We start from the raw sequence: 17,986 nt of genomic DNA on the forward strand, positions 1-17,986 counted from the left end.
TTCTAACTTCTTTCTTTCAAACCTCCTCGATAAATGTATTATTGTTTCAACTACAAGAAAGAAAACTTTATGTTCATTAATATTGCCAAACTAAGGATGATTCAGAATCTCAGAGGACCTAAAATGATAAAGTAAATGGGAATCATATAAATTATTTCCTAGCTTGTCTTGGATGACTAATAATGGAACAATGATTTGGGACTTTATACTTAGAAATAATCTTTATTCTGTTCCACATATTTGTTCATGTCAGGAAAAAATAATTTCAAGGTAGACAGTAAAAATTATATTATTTTTCAAAAAAATAAGATTACTGACACTCTGGCAATAAAGTATCAGTGACTGCCTTGTGCTTTCCTAGAGCAGTTGCGAAAACATGGCAGGATGGACAGAGATATTTCATACGAATAGGCTCATAAGACACCTTCTAACTAGCAGAGAAACTAACTGGTGACTGAGGCCCCTAGATGGTTCTTGACAACAACTATAGCTCTGGAAAGTTACACAAATACATCTGAATGTATGCAAATATTCTCTATTAAAAAGAAATTTTACCTACTCATTGCCACATATATGTTAGGTTGGGTATGTGTCTCCATGTACTTGGGCTGCCATAACAAAATACCATAGCCTGGATAGCTCATCAGAAATTTATTTTCAACATTCCTGGAGGCTCAAAGTCAGCGATTAAGGTGCCAGCATGGTGAGGTTCTGGTGAGGTCCTTTTCCTAGCTGGCAAGAGAGAGGTGAAAGAACTCTCCATGTCTCTTTGTATAAAGACCCTAATGCCATCATGAAAACCCCACCTTCATGACCTTATTTAACCCTAATTACCTTCCAAAGGTACTCAATGTCCAAACACCAACACGCTAGGGGTTAGGACTTTAACATGAATTTTTCGAGAAACAAGCATTCATTTCATGATAGTGAATACATAAGTGTGTCTTCTAAATGAACTTATTTTATCACATTAGTGTTATCCATCTTGGTAAGTATGCAAATTATTTCACTTCTAAAGTCTCTTCTTAATGGGGTTTAAATACCAAGAATTATTCAAGAATTATTCTAGTTCTGAATAAAGGCAAAAATTTAACCCACAGAAAAGGATTCTAATTCTAAGGAGAGAAACAATTGTGTATTTTTTAGCAGCTCAAAAATATCATATACAGCAATTAAATAATGACCACGAGCATCTGACAAAGTAAAATGAATAACAAAATAAAAAAATAGCTCACTCAGATACAAAAATATTTTCTTTCTGGTGTTTCTTGAATTATAAAATGTAACAACTATTTGAACATTGCTGGTGCTTCTTGATTTTTATTATCTGTTTATTTATTTCATTTTTTACTTTAAATTTATTTATTTATTATAATTTGTTATACATGACAGCAGAACTCATTTCAATGCATAGTCCACACATAGAGCACAATTTTTCATGTCTCTGGTTGTACACAAAGTAGAGTCACACCATTTGTGTCTTCATACATATACTTAGGGTAATGATGTCCATCTCATTCTACCATTTTACTATCTCCATGCTCTTCCTCTTTGCCCTATCCCAAAGTTTCTCCATTCCTCCAATGCTTCCCCAACTCCCATTATGGATCAGCACCCATATATTGGAAAACATTTGGCCTTTGTTTTTTTGAGATTGGCTTACTTTGCTGAGCATGATTTTATTCTCTTTTAATGCTGAGTAATATTCCATTGTGTATATGTAGCACAGTTTCTTTATCCAATCATCTGTTGAAGGGCATCTAGGTAGGTTCCACAATTTAACCATTGTGAATTGTGCTGCCACAAACATTGATATGGCAAGGGATACAATAGGTATATGTCAAAGTTTCCACATTTTCCACCCAGAGAAAGTTGGGAACTACAGCTGGAAAAAAATTTGTAATGAATTATTGCCTTTAGTTTACAAAGATGCCTATTCTTAGGAAAATAAAAATGAAAGTAAATACTTGGGCTTATCACTTTGTACTTAGAAGGGGCTGTGAAATTCAGTGACATATTCCCTTTGCTGGTTGAAGGAGTATGAGCATTGAAAATCAGTTCAAAATTCCCTGTCCTTTTTTCCTGTCTTCCCTTCAGAAAAGTTTATTTAGCGCCTATATACACAACAAACATCCTAAAATGAACAAGATATAGTTCTAGTCCTCAGGTTCTGGCATTTTAGTGAAGACAGGTGGACTATGGTATGACAACTGCTGTAACAGACCTCGTCTGAGGTACTTTGGATACACAAAGGATGGAACTTAGCTCAGACTTAAAGAGTCACAGAAGATTTCCTGAGAAGGAAGGGGTATCTAAGTTGAACCCTGAAAGACAAATAGCTAAAGGGTGGATGGCAGTGGTAGAAGTTGAGCACTAGTAAGCAATTGGGCAGATAAATCTATTAGGCCTTCGATATAAAGGTCAAAATTTTTTAAAAATTTATGTGTGGGTTTGCAGAGTCTTTTACCTAAACATGACTCAAAAGAGCATCTCTTTATAGTACAACTGTTGGAAGTGCAGAGTTAGGATCAACATGTTCTAGTCACCCATCTTGACCTAGAGCCCATCCGAAATTATCAATGAGTCAAACTCCAGCTTCCTTATAGTGTCTCTTCATAACTCTGTTTGGACAGTGTCTTGAAATATTTGCTTATTCTTCATACAGAAGCACTAAGACATTGTCAATTGTGGTGTAAAGGATAAGACAGCTACTCAACCAATGCTGTGAAGCATTCTTCGTTGTGTATATATTTCTTCATTGTATAAACTTAGCACAGAACAGGCACATATTTTATTTTGTAATACAGGAGAATCCTATTTCAATTCTTGTTATTTCTCATGTAATGTTATCTTACTACACTATAAAATGGAGGAAACCATTATAAAATAATAAAAACCATTATTATTTTTAAGAATCCATTTAAGGAAAGTAACAAGACTTCAGATTTTTTAAAAACCTTTAGCTGTGGTATCAGAGCATAGTGTTTTCATTCTTCAGATAATAATAAGATTAAAATAGACATTATTTTTTATATTTACTAACATAAAACTTGGTTAAAAATAAAGTGATGTAATAGAATTCACCTCACTTCCAAGAAAAGTAGATTATTTTACACAATATACTTTCAAATTTACCAAAAGGAAATTTTATTTTTTCAAAAATATTCTGCTTCACAGATATTGTTTATAGAAGTATATTTTTATACCCCCAAATCCTTTTCTCTATTTAATGATTCCACAGAAAATCGTCTAGTATGTTTCCAGAAAAGAGAACAAAAGATTCTGATTGAGCTTTGTTCACAAAGGAGGAGGTGACAGGTGGCACAGGCCGAAAGAGCCAAGGATGTGAAAAGCCAGAACATGGGTTTCAAAGTTAGAACATTTTAATTCAAGTCTCTGTTTTTCCTTTGCTAACTCTCTTTTTACCTTCAGACAATAGGGGAAATAACCATAGTTTCCTAAAATGCTTTGAGGTCTTAGTCCTTAGAAGGATATAAATCATTACAAATATATGATAATTTAATATAATCACTAGTAGTGATATAATAATATTTTCTTAGAAAAACTTTGATAATAACTTTCCTAAAATTTCCCTGGAAAATCCATTGGCTAAGTTTGGGTATTACAGTGGATAAATTTATAGGCAAAAAGATTAAAGTAATTTCAATTGCAACTCAAGGTAAAAAAATCATAGATAACTAAATAAATAAATGAATACATTTCTTTACAAGTTGATACAGGGTCTCACTTGCACTGTCTTGTTTTTTAATAAACTATCAGAAGGAATGTCTGCCTAATAAATACTAAAATTTTACTCTAATAAATAGAGTAAAATGATTATTTCATGTAGTTCTTTGCAATTTTCTTTACCTTAACCAATTTAGTAGTATCTTATTTGAAAATTAAAGTTTATTTTCTTCTAGGAAGGAAAAAAGTAAACTTCTACTAATAGAGGTATTGCATGGGTTTTCTCAAACCCAAAGTATGTAAGACTGTTATGTACAGCAATCAAACAGAAAAATAAAAAGCTTATGTTAGTGTTTCTGTAACATTAGTTAGCCATTTGGGAAACTGCATTTTTATATTAAAAACCTTTAATGAAAATATCCCCTCTACTTTAATTTTATATTCCTTAAAAAGAGAGAGGCATATGTCAGAAATTTTGATAACTGAAAAACGTCACTTACAGAATAATCACTACTAATCATATGACTGCAGTTGTGAAAAGAACTGTGAGTGGGTGCCTACCGGTATGTACATATATACTTTTAAAAGGGCCTTCAAGATGGATACCAGCTGCTTACAGTACCTTTTTCTGGTGAAGTGAGAAACAGTGTGTACAGGGGCAGGGGATGATGACGTTTTTGTTTTGCCTTGAATGCTGTTTTATTTGAATCTTTGAAATAAGTAGTTGCATATTGCTTGTAATATACACACATGCACACAGACGTACACAATGAACTACAGGAGGAACTATTTACACCTTCTTACATTATCACTGCTGCCACTTGACAGCACCTGGACTTGTGCAATATCTACAAATGCTGTCTTCTAAATGCACATGAATCAAAATACAAGTACCTAATAAACATTCCAAGAAGTATAGCTGGATTTGATTATGTTTGGAATGTATCACAGATGTGTCGATAGAGGACATAACAGGCATGTTTGAGTTCAAGCTCTCTGAAATGGCCTGATGTGGGTCTTTAGGAGGGTCACTCCACTCTGAATGGATGAATGTAGCCCAGACAGGCATGGTTTATCTTGCTGAACTGCTCCACTGGGCTAGACATGATGCTCACCTTTTCATGCTTTTTTTCTCCCCCCATGTTTTTTTTTTTTTTCTTTTGGTAAATTGTTTGACTTGTCTCTGAAAAACCCAGGAGACAAAAACATTCAACTGTTTACTCACTAAGTCAAAACCAGTGCTCTTTAAAATGTTGGCTGATCCTTTACCCCCTAATTACCTTACAACACTAAGCCCCTGACAGAAAGCCTGTCAGCAGATTTTATTTAGAACCCTTGAGGAAAAATCCTCTTGCTGTTTTCACTTTACACAGAAGATAAGTTTGCAAAAGGAAACATTTGGCAGTACTTCAGATGTGTGCTGTCTGGTGGTGTTGATAATGCAATTCTTTCTTTTGATTATGGCAGCATTTATAATGCTGTTTCATTCACGTAGACCATCATGCCCCAACTGACTGCATTTATCAAATGAACAGACACAATTCATGCAATCTCCTGAACTGTTTACCCTTTCTCCTACTATAAGTTAAGAATCTTGACTACAGGCTGATTCTATATGCTGAACTCAGTTGTTGAGAAAAGTCACACTCCTCTTGGTACACCTACAGAATGTCTTTTTTTCAAATAAAGGAAGTCAGCTGACCTGAGTAAAGAACACTGATAATTATGTATAATTCACTAATATTTATCATATGTTTTGAAGAGAATAAGTATCATGGAGATAAGTAAAATGTAGATTTCAAATGAGTATTTTTTCCTTTTGCTAATAGTTATATTCATATAATCCACAAGAGCCCCAGAATAAAAATTCTGTTTGTGTAAAAGTCACACTTCACCTAAAATATCTCCCAAATAAAAAGGTACCCAGGGAGATAAATCCTACAGTCATTTTTTTCCCTTTCTAGTAGTAGAGATAAATAAATGTGGCTTGATATCTCTAAACTGTGTTCTTGAGCATGTATGATTAACATTCCAGAAATCATATAGGTTCTAAAACCACTGAAAAGTCTATCAAAATTGCACAATGCAATAGGTGAAAAGTCATCCGAGAAAATATTTTAAAAATAAATATGCTGGCTATTGTTTGGTTTAACTCCCATGGGTGAAGCATCATATTTCACAGCACAGCTGAGCAATATAACAATACATAGTTTAAAATCACACACTATGGAAACAGACCACATCTATTGCCTATTTGCAAATGTAGGAACAGACAGAGGTGGAGGAGGTCACACATCAAATAAAAAAAGCATTTACTCACTGTGTTAAAATTTGGAAAGAGCCCAACAGCCGAACTACCGTCCACTGGAAAAGACATAAATGGTTTGATATCCAGTGAAGGCTGCATCATCAGAGTAGGAGTGCGCACAAGAGCAGGAAGGGTAGTAGTATGGCATGTACTGCCTGCCAAGAACAAAATGAAAATGAATTCAATCTCTTGCTCACATCCATCTCCCTCCCAAACCTACATAGCCAAAACAAGGCCAGTGAGCTGCTACCTGCAAACAAGAGAGTCACACTGAAAGTAAGCAAGTGGCACAAGAGTAGTAAATATGGTCAAAAGACATCTTCTTCCTCATTGTCTAAGACAGTGATATAGAACACTCTCCCATGGCAAGAGCCAAGGTAGCTTAGATTCAACAAGACACAGTACACAGCTTCTACTGGAAGGTAGAGGGAATGAGAATGGCCTGGTGCCCAAGCAGGTTGCTTCTAAGTGGCCAATAATTCAGGAAAGAGAGGGGTGGGGCCTCCTGAAGCCAGATGCTCTTTACTACATTAAAAGGGTAATAGACATTTTTTTTTCCAAATCAAAAATAAAAGATTTTTGCAAGAAGAAAACTTAAGACTCTTAGAGTTACTGTTTGAAAGTTATGACTCAATTTGTTTTATTTAAAAAAACAACCCCAAAGCTGGCCTTTGAGAGAAAGAAGCAGTATAGACACTGGATAGTCAGAGAATGTAAAAGGGTCTGATTATAGCCTGGTTGTGGACAGGGTATTGGAGACAGAGAGTACTAGGGCAGGAACTCAAATTTTTGTTGTCAACTATCAGTTCTAATGAGCTTTGTATTATTTTAGTGATTATCCCTTTTGATCTTATATCAGCTGTTAACCCTTCATGTGAATAAGAGATTTGAAATCTCCCCTCCAGCAACAAGCATTCTTCTTTAGTCTTCAACTTTCATGTAATATAGATAAGCAATGGCTGGTACAGGTGGCTTTCTGGGAGATAGGCATGTAACAACTTAATTGAAATATAATTCATAGATGGGAGGGGAGGCGAAAGGGGGAAAGGAAGGTCAGCAGAATAAAATAGACATTATTATTGCTGTATGTATATACGTGACTGTATGACCAATGTGATTCTGCAACCTGTACACTCAGAAAAATGAGAACTTATACCCCATCTGATTCATGATATGATATGTCAAGATCATTGTACTGTCAAAAACAAAAAACAAAAAAATATAATTCATATACTAGACAATCCACCCAAAATATACAATTCAGTAATTTTTAGCATATTCACACAGTTGTACTAACATCACAACATAATCTATTTTCTTGATCTCTTAAAGAACATTTTCATGATCTCTTAAAGAAGCCCTATCCCCATTAGCTGTCACTCCCCATTTCCACCCAACATCTCCAGCTCTTGACAACTACTAATCTATTTTCTGTCTTTAAAAATATGTCAATTCCAGGCACTTCATTCAGATGAAATCATACAATATGTGGTCTTTTGTGAGTGGCTTCTTTCATTTGACATAGTCTTTTCAAGGTATGTTCATACTGTAGCCTGTATCAGAATTTTATGCCTTTTCAAGGCTGGATAATATTCTGTTGTACGAATGTCACACATTTTGCTGCTGTTCATTAATCAGTTCATGGGCATTTAGATTGTTTCCACCTTTTTGGCTATTATGAATAATGCTACTATGGATATTCGTTTATAAGTTTTTGCGTGGACGTATGTTTTCAGTTCTCTCAGGTATCTGCCTAGGAGTGGAATTTTGGCAAACACTGAGTCATATGGTACCAGATAGTTCAACGTTTTGAGGAACTGCCAGACTATTTTCCAAAGGGGCTGAACACTTTTACATTACCAGGAGCATGGTTGGAGGGTTCCAATTTCTCCTGGCCTGACTACATAGGATCACAAAATAATCATATGCCTAAAATCCCCTGCTGACTTCAAGGAGAAATGAACAGTATGAGAAAATGCTCTAACTGTTAAAATTTCCAACCTCTTACAGTGTTCCAGGGTCATTAAAATTCCTATTTCAATGATTTTTTTTGTAATGAATTTTCTTAATAAACTGCATCATATTTCAAATCATTTCAGAACATTTATTGCCAATTGTGTTCAAGGGACTGTCACACCTCTTTTACATTGATCCTAAAAACTGGGAGAAAAAGAAAGGAGGAAAAAATAAAAGAAAAGAAAGGGAACCTGAAGCATTAATCTGTAATGATAGTTCTTCAGTTCTGCCCCATTCATTAGGAAATACAGACAAAGATTCTGCAGAAAGAGACTCAGCAAAAATATAAGTGTAACAGTAATTTTGTTTGTTTATATTTTTGATGAACAAGTAAATACTCTAAGCATGGTATTCACATAGCCACCCTGCATTTAATTACACATTACTCTTCTAATTAGGTAATGCTATATCCATTGCTAACTTCAGTGATTGTAGATCCAAGATGATGTATTATATCAATGTAGATCCAAGATGATGTATTATATCAATATATGAAATGTTGCAGAGGCACTTATATTATTAAAATGCTTGTTTTAATAAAAGCTTTGCTTTAAAATCTTAGTTAAATTAAAAACTAGAAATATTTCTTAAATTAGATCAGAGCCTTTTATGATTTATTATTATTATAATTATTAAAAGTCTAAAGTACAGAGAATAAGTATACAGAATCATTCTACTTAAACTGCCTGATGAACAAATTTGTAATTATTTTGCCATTGTAGATCTCCCAGAGGAAACCTAGGTTCTTTCTCTGAACCCACAATGGTGGCTCTGATAACACTGTGTAGTACAGGGCCCTCAGGGCCTGCTGAGTTACTTTGTACCAACAAACTCAAATCAAATAGAATGCAACAGGGAACTTGAATAGAGATTGCTCCAACAACAAAGGTCAGAATGCACAATGATCCCCCTTACCCAATCAAATCTCTATGCTAATAAAGATAAGGCTTGAGAACTACTTAGCTGCCACCATTCATTAGCATAAAAAACTTAGCAGCTGCTTACCATTTCATTAGCATTTTAATGACAGACAATTTGCCATGTTAAACACAGATTGTTATAAAGTACTGGTGGATCTTCTGAATAAATATAAACTGTGCTTTTATCAATTCTTTTACCTCAACTTGCTGTTTTCACTTTTCACCAAAACTGATTGCTTCAAAGGAAGTTTTTGCAAATGGAAATAAATGGGGGATAAAGTGCATCCCCCCCCACAAGTTATTTTTCATGCTTTGATCCTCTATCACCTTATTCCAGATTTTACTGCTACTGCTATTGCTGCTGGGAAGCCTTTCTCCTCACCTCTGGGTGCCTGAATGTCAGTGGGAATTACTAGCAGAAATTTGGCCAAAATGCATTGCACCCTGCAAAAAATGCTTAATTTCTCCCCAAGTCAAAGACTTGCTGAGGAGGGGAAAAAGGCTGAAAATACAGTAAGTGGGCATCTCAATGCAAAAGTATACCCTTTACATTGCTGTTCCCATGGGATAGAAGCAACCTTTGACTTTTGTAGAACTATTTGGAAGTATTATATAAGGCTTGTATGTTGCTCTGTTTTGAAACCTAAGATACAGACTGGTATATATCACAATGAATAAAATCATAATAGATCTTCACTTTATTTAATATAATAATATATATCGCAAACTCTCTGTACTAAAACTAGATATACATGTAGTATGTAAATTTCACAGATCTAATTGTTACCAGGTCCATCATATTATTATTCTATATGTCCATATAATCTCCTGTAAGAATGCAATTAATCTCCCAGAAATTTCATTTTGACAGTGAAACACTTAAGGACAAGAGAAAATTTCCTTTCCGCTCTCTGAAGTTACACTGAAATGACAATGACAGGTTAACAGGAGAAAAAAAAAAAAAAACATACATAAACTTATCAACACGCATAAGCTCAGGAATCACACAAAACATGAAACTCAAAGGAAAGGTCAGATGGTTGAAGCTTAAATAACCTCTTCACAGGGGAGTGGAAAATGGAGGGTGCTCAGGTAATTTTAAAGGAGAAGCAAACAATTTTTAGAAGAAATGGATGAGCCCAAAGAACTCATCAATGCTGAAAGGTGTAACAAAGTCAGGAAAGCAATGAAAAGAAAAAATCGAGTTCTGGAAATAAATCTGAGATGCTACTTACGTTAATTACTTTAAAGAAATATTTGGAAATTCTATAATTGAAATACCCCCAACACACACACACACACACACACACACACACACCATAAATCTTCATGGTGTGTTAAGTTTTATATTTCAGCACTGAAGGGGACATACATAATAATAGTATAGGAAGAAACTACTGCAGGATATATAATAGACCTAATCTCCTGTAAATGCTCAAAGAACTCAACAATTGCCTGGGACAAAGTTCCTCTGGGTTCTAGAGGAGGTAGCAGCCAGAAGTTACTGGAAGGTGAGAGGTGGAACTTTACTGCCAAGGAAGGTTGTCTTATTGTGCAGATAAAGTGTCCAAGGTAATCCCTTGGAGCTGCCCTCAAGAGAATAGGTGAAAAGTCTATCTGGGAGGGGTGTCAATTTTTAGTCTCTTCTCTTTTGTGGTGGTTAATCTTTCCTGGTTATTTGATGAGATTTCTAAAGAGGAGGTTGAAGACAATTCTTTTGGAAGAATTTCTTTTGTCAGAGAAAGGAATTTCAGAGATGGTGTCCCTTTTGTGCTCAGGGTTCAGGAGGAGAAACAAAGTCCAATTTCCTTTAATTCAAAGTGCTCAGCACTTCAAAGCTTCATTCTTTTGGGTATGATTTTCTGAGCCCTAACAAACACAGCTGAATTCATCTATTCCCTGAAACCAATAATATGTGAAAGATTCACAACTGTGATTGTATTAAAAAATATATTTCAGCCAACTGTCTCTGTAACATAATAGGTACTTTATCATGTCAATGGATTATGTCATAATCCATCACAATAAAACTTCATTTGAGGACCAAGTGACACTTGAAAGTATTACCTTAGTCTTTGGCCTTTAGAAATATTATATTGAAGGCTCTTTTAGGATATAGTCTGAGGCTTCCTAGTGGCTCTTATGTACCACAACAGAAACTAACACATAGTTCATTCTTGAAAAGGAGAGTACACCAAAGTCACAGAAAACCTGCATAAAGAAGAATTTGCAGGAGATTAGGTCTATTACATATCCTGCAGTAGTTTCTTCCTATACTATTATTATATATGTCCCCTTCAGTGCTGAAATACAAAACTTAACACACCATGAAGATTTATGGTGTGTGTGTGTGTGTGTGTGTGTGTGTTGGGGGTATTTCAATTATAGAATTTCCAAATATTTCTTTAAAGTAATTAACGTAAGTAGCATCTCAGATTTATTTCCAGAACTCGATTTTTTCTTTTCATTGCTTTCCTGACTTTGTTACCCCTTATAGCATGTATCTTTCCCTCTTACCAAGTGGAAAAATAACTTACCAAAAAACCATGAAATACGGCCACTAGGAAGTGGTTATGTGAATAAGGGACATGACTGATAAAGAGTCTAGTGTCTAAAAAGATTACACAATAATAGTAACTGAAATTGCTGAGGGCCATTGCCAAGTAGGAATGACGCATCGAAATTTCCTTGCCAGCGTACCCCATGTTGCTTAGAGGAAGGACTCGTGGAAATGGACTTGCCTTGGACATTCGCTATGACATTGCATGTATGTTTGAGAAAGGTGACCCTACTCAAGGACCAGGGTGGATCCAGGTTTAGGGTGTATCCTGCAGGTTTTAGGAAGTACCCGCTCCTTGGATTTAGGGCGTTCCCAGTTTAGGACAATCTGGGTTTAGGGCAGTTCCAGGTTTAGGGTTATTCCTGCTGGGAATAGGGCGTATCCTGCTACCCACCTGAGTTCCCATTGAGTTCTCCTGGAATTCAGAAAGTATTTGGGATTAAAAGCCTGGTGGAGTACGTGAATGGGGCCCAGAACTTGGATTTCCCCATAACGTGTGTAGAGGCCGGTGTGAGTTCGGGAATAAAGAATTGCTGTTTGAATCTACAAGGTGTGTGGTGGCTCGTGATTCTGTGCCCAGCCAGACTGCGGCATGAAATAACATTTTTATAACACAAACTATGTACCAGATACTATCCTATTGCATGTTACATATGTGCACAGATATGAATACATACATACAGGTAATCCTCAAATGTATATGTCTACATATATTCATATATATGTGTATGTATACTTATTGTTTAATCCTCACAAAAGCCCAATAAACAAGGCATTATTGTTAGCCTCACTTTATAGGTGAGAAACTGAGACAAGAGAGATTAATCACAATTCATAAAGGTTATATGTAAAGGAGTTATCATTTAAATCCAGAAATTTAACTTCTGTATTCTCTTTTTGCTACTATGGTATGGTCACCCAACTGTAAAACTGAAAACACTCCAGTTATATAGACACATTCTCCAGTTGTAGACAGAAGCATTTTGCCACCAAACTAAGGGATTAAAATGCTGAACCTACAAACAGGGATAGTTTACAGCTGGTATTAGTTAAAACTCTTATTTGACCATAATTATAGTGTCTGATACTGAAATGGCTTAAATATATAAGTTTTTTAATGTTTTATAAGAAATTATAGAATATATTTATCTAAGAATAACCCTCCCCAAATAATAGTATTATTTAATTCAAACAATACTTATGAGGACCAACAAGGTATAGAGCTGACAGCTACAGAGATTATAAACTGAGTTAAAATTTTACTTTTTTTTAAAAGATGTGTTTTTTTAGCTGTAGATGAACACAATACCCTTATTCAATTTATTTATTTTTATGTGGTATTGAGAATTGAACCCAGTGCCTCACATGTGCTAGGCAAATGCTCTTATCATGAGCTACAAAACCAGACCATTTATTTTCCTTTTTAGAGAGTATACTTACTACCATTTAATGAGATTCTACTGAATGCTAGATACTGTGCTAAGTGAATTTGTCCTGCATTTTATTAAGTTATACTACAATTTATAAAGGTTGTATTATCTTCATTTTAGAGATGAGAAAGGTGTGACTTAGAGAGATTAAGATCACATAGTAAGTGATAGAGTCTGGGTCCAAACTTCTGCCCTTCTAAAGCCCATGACATTATTCCATAAAGTTGGTTATATATAAAGTTGTTACATAAAAAGATGCTCTCATCAGAACTGGGGATGTAGCTCAGTGATAGAGTACTTGCTTAGCATGCTCAAGGCCCTAGCTCTTTTATAAGAACTAAGGGGGAAAAAAAGAAGTAAAAGGAAAATGCTGGCTTCAACAAAGTTTACTTTTAATATACTAATGTCACTGTGAACATCTAGTTATTTCTTCTCTGAATTTTGGAATGTAGAATCTGGCCTTCCGGCCTTCCTCCCTGAGCTTCTGGGACAACCAGACCTCTGTGGCATTGGCTTTAGGCAGCACTGTTTTCCACACAAAGGATCAAATCAGGAGTCAGAAAGCAGTGATATGTAGGTCCCACTTTTATGTGTGACCTTGGACAAGTGATTTTACTTCTTTATACCTCTATTTTCTTTTCTACAAATTGGGGAAAATACAAGCACCTTTATCATAGGGCTGGTAGAATTAATTGATATTTTTCTATCAAAAGTGCTGAACTATGTGCTTGACACAGTTAAGTGTTGTATAGCTTCAGCTACTGTGGTTAATAACTACTCTACTCCTAGGACAATTTGTCATATCCCAGGAGGGTATAATAGTTAAAATTATTAATACTGATCAGAAAAGGTAGGGTATGTCAGGGGTTGTGTGTTACCAATAAAATGTTAAAGAGGTCCAAGAGACAATGAAATTGCATTTGGTTGGAGGTTGGTTTCATCATGGTTTCCCTAGATAAGACTTTTCTTAAGATAAACTTGAGAAAAGGTTGGTGTTTTGAGAGGAGGCTATGGAAAAATGTTGGAGGGAATAGCATAAGCCAAAATCACACAGAAAACCCAACATATTCAAATTAAAACCTTTTTTAAGTTCTCAAGGTATTGTTAGGCTTCCTGGATTAGAAGGTAAAATAGTAAAGAGAAAAATAGAGCACTTTTGTGAACTTGGAGTAACCAAACATTTCCTAAAAGGTGGTAATCATGAAAGAAAAAAATTAATGAATACATTCTATTAAGAGTATGGAGGTGACACCACCAAAGGAATAAAAAGGCAATCCAGATTGGGAGATGACATTTATTAAGTATATATAGTATAAATTCAAGTCTTTTGTCTAATTAATATATACACACATATTATATACAACAGAATGTACATGCATACAAAATATAAAGAATCTATCTAATCTGCATACACAATAAAGAACTCCTACAAATTAATAAGAAAAAACACTAGCAAATATGGGCAAATGTCTTGAACGGACACTTCACAGAAGTAGATATTAAAATGGCCAATAAACACACAAAAGGTAATTAACTTCATACTGGGGACATGTGAATTACAACTAGAATGAGACATCACTACACAACCACAAGAATGTTTACAATGAAGCAAGACAGAGATTACCAAGTGTTGAAAAGGATATGGAGCAACTAGAACTCTATACTGAATTGTAAATTATTGCAGCTATTATGAAAAACCATCTGGCAATATCTAAACACATACCCTATGACCCAGCAATTCAACTTTTAGGTATATGCCTAAATAAATACATTTCCTATGACTCAGCAATTCAACTTTTAGGTATATGTCTAACTGTATTAATTGTGCCATACACTATGTACTATACAATGTTCATAAAAACACTAGTTCCAAACTGGAAATCAGCCAGTTAACCCATCAAAAGTAGAAAGAATAAATAATTTTGGCATTTTCACAGAATAAAATATTCACACAATAAAATGGAGCAATATGAGAACAAATGATTTATAATTATATGCAATAACAAATCTTGGGAACATAACGTTGAGAAAAAGAACTAAGAAAAAGAACTACATGCTATATAATACATTTATATAAATATAAAGCCAGACAAATTAATCTCTGCTGTTAATAGTGGCTATCCTTTCAAAAAGAGGAGGATGTGTAGAGGATGGAGTAAGTGGAAGGGAATGAGAGGATCTTCTAGGGTACTGGAAATATTCTTTCCTTGATCTGGGGCCAGTTACATGGGGATTTGTGCAAATTCATTCAACCATGCACTTAGGATATTTCTCTGTATGGGGTCAGTGCTATTAACATCAATGAAATGTTTTGACAAATTCAGGCAAAATTCTCCCATAAAAAGACCATATTCAACTACTGTCAAGTTATTATGGTTCATATGATGTTTGGATTTCTTTTTTTTTTTACCAGAAGCCTAACTTTGCTTAAAATAATTTGTGAGCAAATAAAATCCCCTCTAATGCTGAAGCTTCCTTACTTCATTCAGGAAGTGGAGAGAGGATACTGACAGAATCCAGTGATCCCAAAGACAAAACTATGTATCTGGAGCACCGAGTCTATACAATCTTAATTTTTCTGCCTGAGTCTCCCTTGGGGCACCTCAGAGTCCCCTTCAAAGAGCTCCCACAGCAACCACCACTGTAGCAGCCTGGCAGGATGTTATGTTTAAAAAGAAATCTTTCTGAGTGCCACACTGAGGTTTATAAGCAATAATAAAGTGTTGTATCAAAAATGGCAGTGAAGCCACATCATGATAGATTTTAAGCCACAATGTCCTTTGGGTCTGGTAGTAATACACCAGCTTTTACACAAAATGATGAATACTTCACTAAGATGGATTTTCAGATGCTGTGGCAATGTGAAATCACACAGCCAAGTGGTGATTCACTTACACCTAAAATCTGGCCCATATACGGAATTTCTTCCATTAAATGCTGCAAAAAAAAAAAAAAAAAAAAATGGGCAAACTTATTTACCAAGAGTACAAACTACAGTTTGTTTAACCATGGGAAAAGTAGTTATCTTTTTTAAAAGCAGCATTGAAAAATATGAGAATAGGAGAATTTCAGAATTTAAGTAAATTTAGATAGTTAAAACAGAATTTAAAATATTTCTGCTTTATTAAAGTTTCTCAACTTGTAACCCAATAGTATTAAGCATGGCCATGCAAGATAGGAAACTCAAAGAAGGAAAAACTGGGTCCTAACAAATGCTTTCTCAAGTTTTTCAGAGTAGTTTTTAATATACCTGACTTATCAAAAGAGAATGTCATGTGCTAGTTCCTAAATTACTAAGTCTTTAGAGAAGCCAGAATTATCTCCAGACAGGGCTTTACTAAAATTGTCTGAGGTCGAGACTGGATTGGGAGGTCACAGGAGCCTGACGAAATTTTCTGGCAGGAAGACCCAGGGAGATGGTCCTGGGCTACATTTGCCTGGTGACTCTTGTTAGTGGCATCAAGACCCTTACGTGAGGTCTGAAGCTTTCCTGTGACCAACAGAGAAACTATTTTCTCTCCCTTGACAGCATGCTGGGGAACTAATAGCAACACAGAGCTATGCCTTATTTTAGAAACTTTCCTAAAACCAAATTTTTCTAGCAAAAGTGACAACTATGTTTAGGAATGAGTATAATTTAGGAATCTACCCTTTGGGTTTTTTTTAATAAATAAAATAAAATTAGGAGGGCTTATTTCACCATGGTACTGACTAGAGGTAGAACCAAACCTAAAGCCCACTTCCCAGGGACACTTTTACGAATATTCAAGTTGGTGTAATCAAACATATACAAAAATCATAAGTTATGGATTACCACTTTTAAAAATTTAAGTAGATTAGTATCTGATCTGCTTTCTCTTTTAATTTTGAATGAAATTTAAAAGTACTTATTTTTAAGTAAGATTTTAATTTCAGTATTTTTTAACATGAAAAACTGAAGAAATTCACTAAAAGAAAACATAACATGGCCAAGAGTCACCATTTCTTTCTAGTTTAAAGGACAACAGAAAATTGATCGTGGTTTTTGTTTTAAATAATTCTTTTAATATTCCCAATATCTGCCCCCCAAAAGAACGACAAAGTCCATTAAAACTATGTTTTTAACCATACTGTTTGGATCAATGTAACTAATCCTAATAGCTTCGTGGTAGGAGGCATATTCACATTTGTATCAGTGGTTTTTATAAGGAAGTATTATCAGAATTATATCAAAAGTGCTACCTAAAATGACACATTTTTTTCAAAGCAATGGAAAACTCCTTCCACTGGAGTGGATTAAAGCAATAGAACACTTTAGGCCTCTGGCTCTGTATTTAGGCCTGATCTCACACAAAGTGCCAGCCTGAATGGGGCTAGACATAGCAACCCCAGAGGTCAGTGCATCCAGCTGCTGCTATAAATTCTACCTTGAGGACACAAAAAATTTTCCCCCTAGTTTCAGAGAATTCAGTTTCTACATTCAATGTCTAGACTATTTGCATTTAAGAACCAAAAAGGGGATACAGAGAATAGTGGTTTATATGAATTATCCTTTTAAAAAGACCCCCCCACACACACCTACCTAAAGCTTGCTCAGTTTAAAGGAACACTGTTAATATTTGCTCTGCTAGTGCCCTCTACTCCTACCTTGGTAGAGAAAAAGGTTTCCCAGGCTTAAATATTAACTAAACACTCCAAAGCTATTAAAAAACTGTTGCCATGTTAAAAAAAAAAAAAAAGTAATAGGCTCCCAGAAAGTACACCTTAGGTATAAACACAAACAGTAAAAACTGCTGTAAGCTTTTTATATATGTATCTCATGGGCACAATAATTATTATATGATATAGGGCATTCAGAAAAAATTCTAGTGGATTGTTATTTTCAGAGTAGGCAAACACAGAAAGGCCACTCTTGGTCCTCCATCATCAAAGAAGCCACTTTTCCCTAGAAGTAGTGGAGATGGCTCCCACATGGCAGCCAGGGCTGTTTTGTGAGCAGCATGATACTCCCTGTCCCATCCCTATGGAAACTTGGTGTGGGGTGCCTGACCTGGCCATGCCAAGGACAGGGCGCGCATAGATTGTG

The 17,986-nt window shown here is 35.2% G+C and overlaps 1 protein-coding gene across 2 annotated transcripts in view; it reads right to left on the bottom strand.

Moving 5' to 3' along the window:
- Positions 1-17,986, bottom strand: part of Znf385b (zinc finger protein 385B) — a 152,945-nt gene that overhangs the window by 91,054 nt on the left and 43,905 nt on the right. For both annotated transcript variants that reach the window (XM_077799005.1, XM_026392022.2), the window contains exon 2: positions 6,008-6,150. In XM_077799005.1, coding sequence (XP_077655131.1) covers positions 6,008-6,097 — 90 coding nt within the window. In that variant the 5' untranslated portion in view covers positions 6,098-6,150. The remainder of the gene's footprint in view (positions 1-6,007; positions 6,151-17,986) is intronic.

Source organism: Urocitellus parryii, chromosome 1, assembly GCF_045843805.1.
Source record: "Urocitellus parryii isolate mUroPar1 chromosome 1, mUroPar1.hap1, whole genome shotgun sequence".
Taxonomy (NCBI): Eukaryota; Metazoa; Chordata; class Mammalia; order Rodentia; family Sciuridae; genus Urocitellus; species Urocitellus parryii.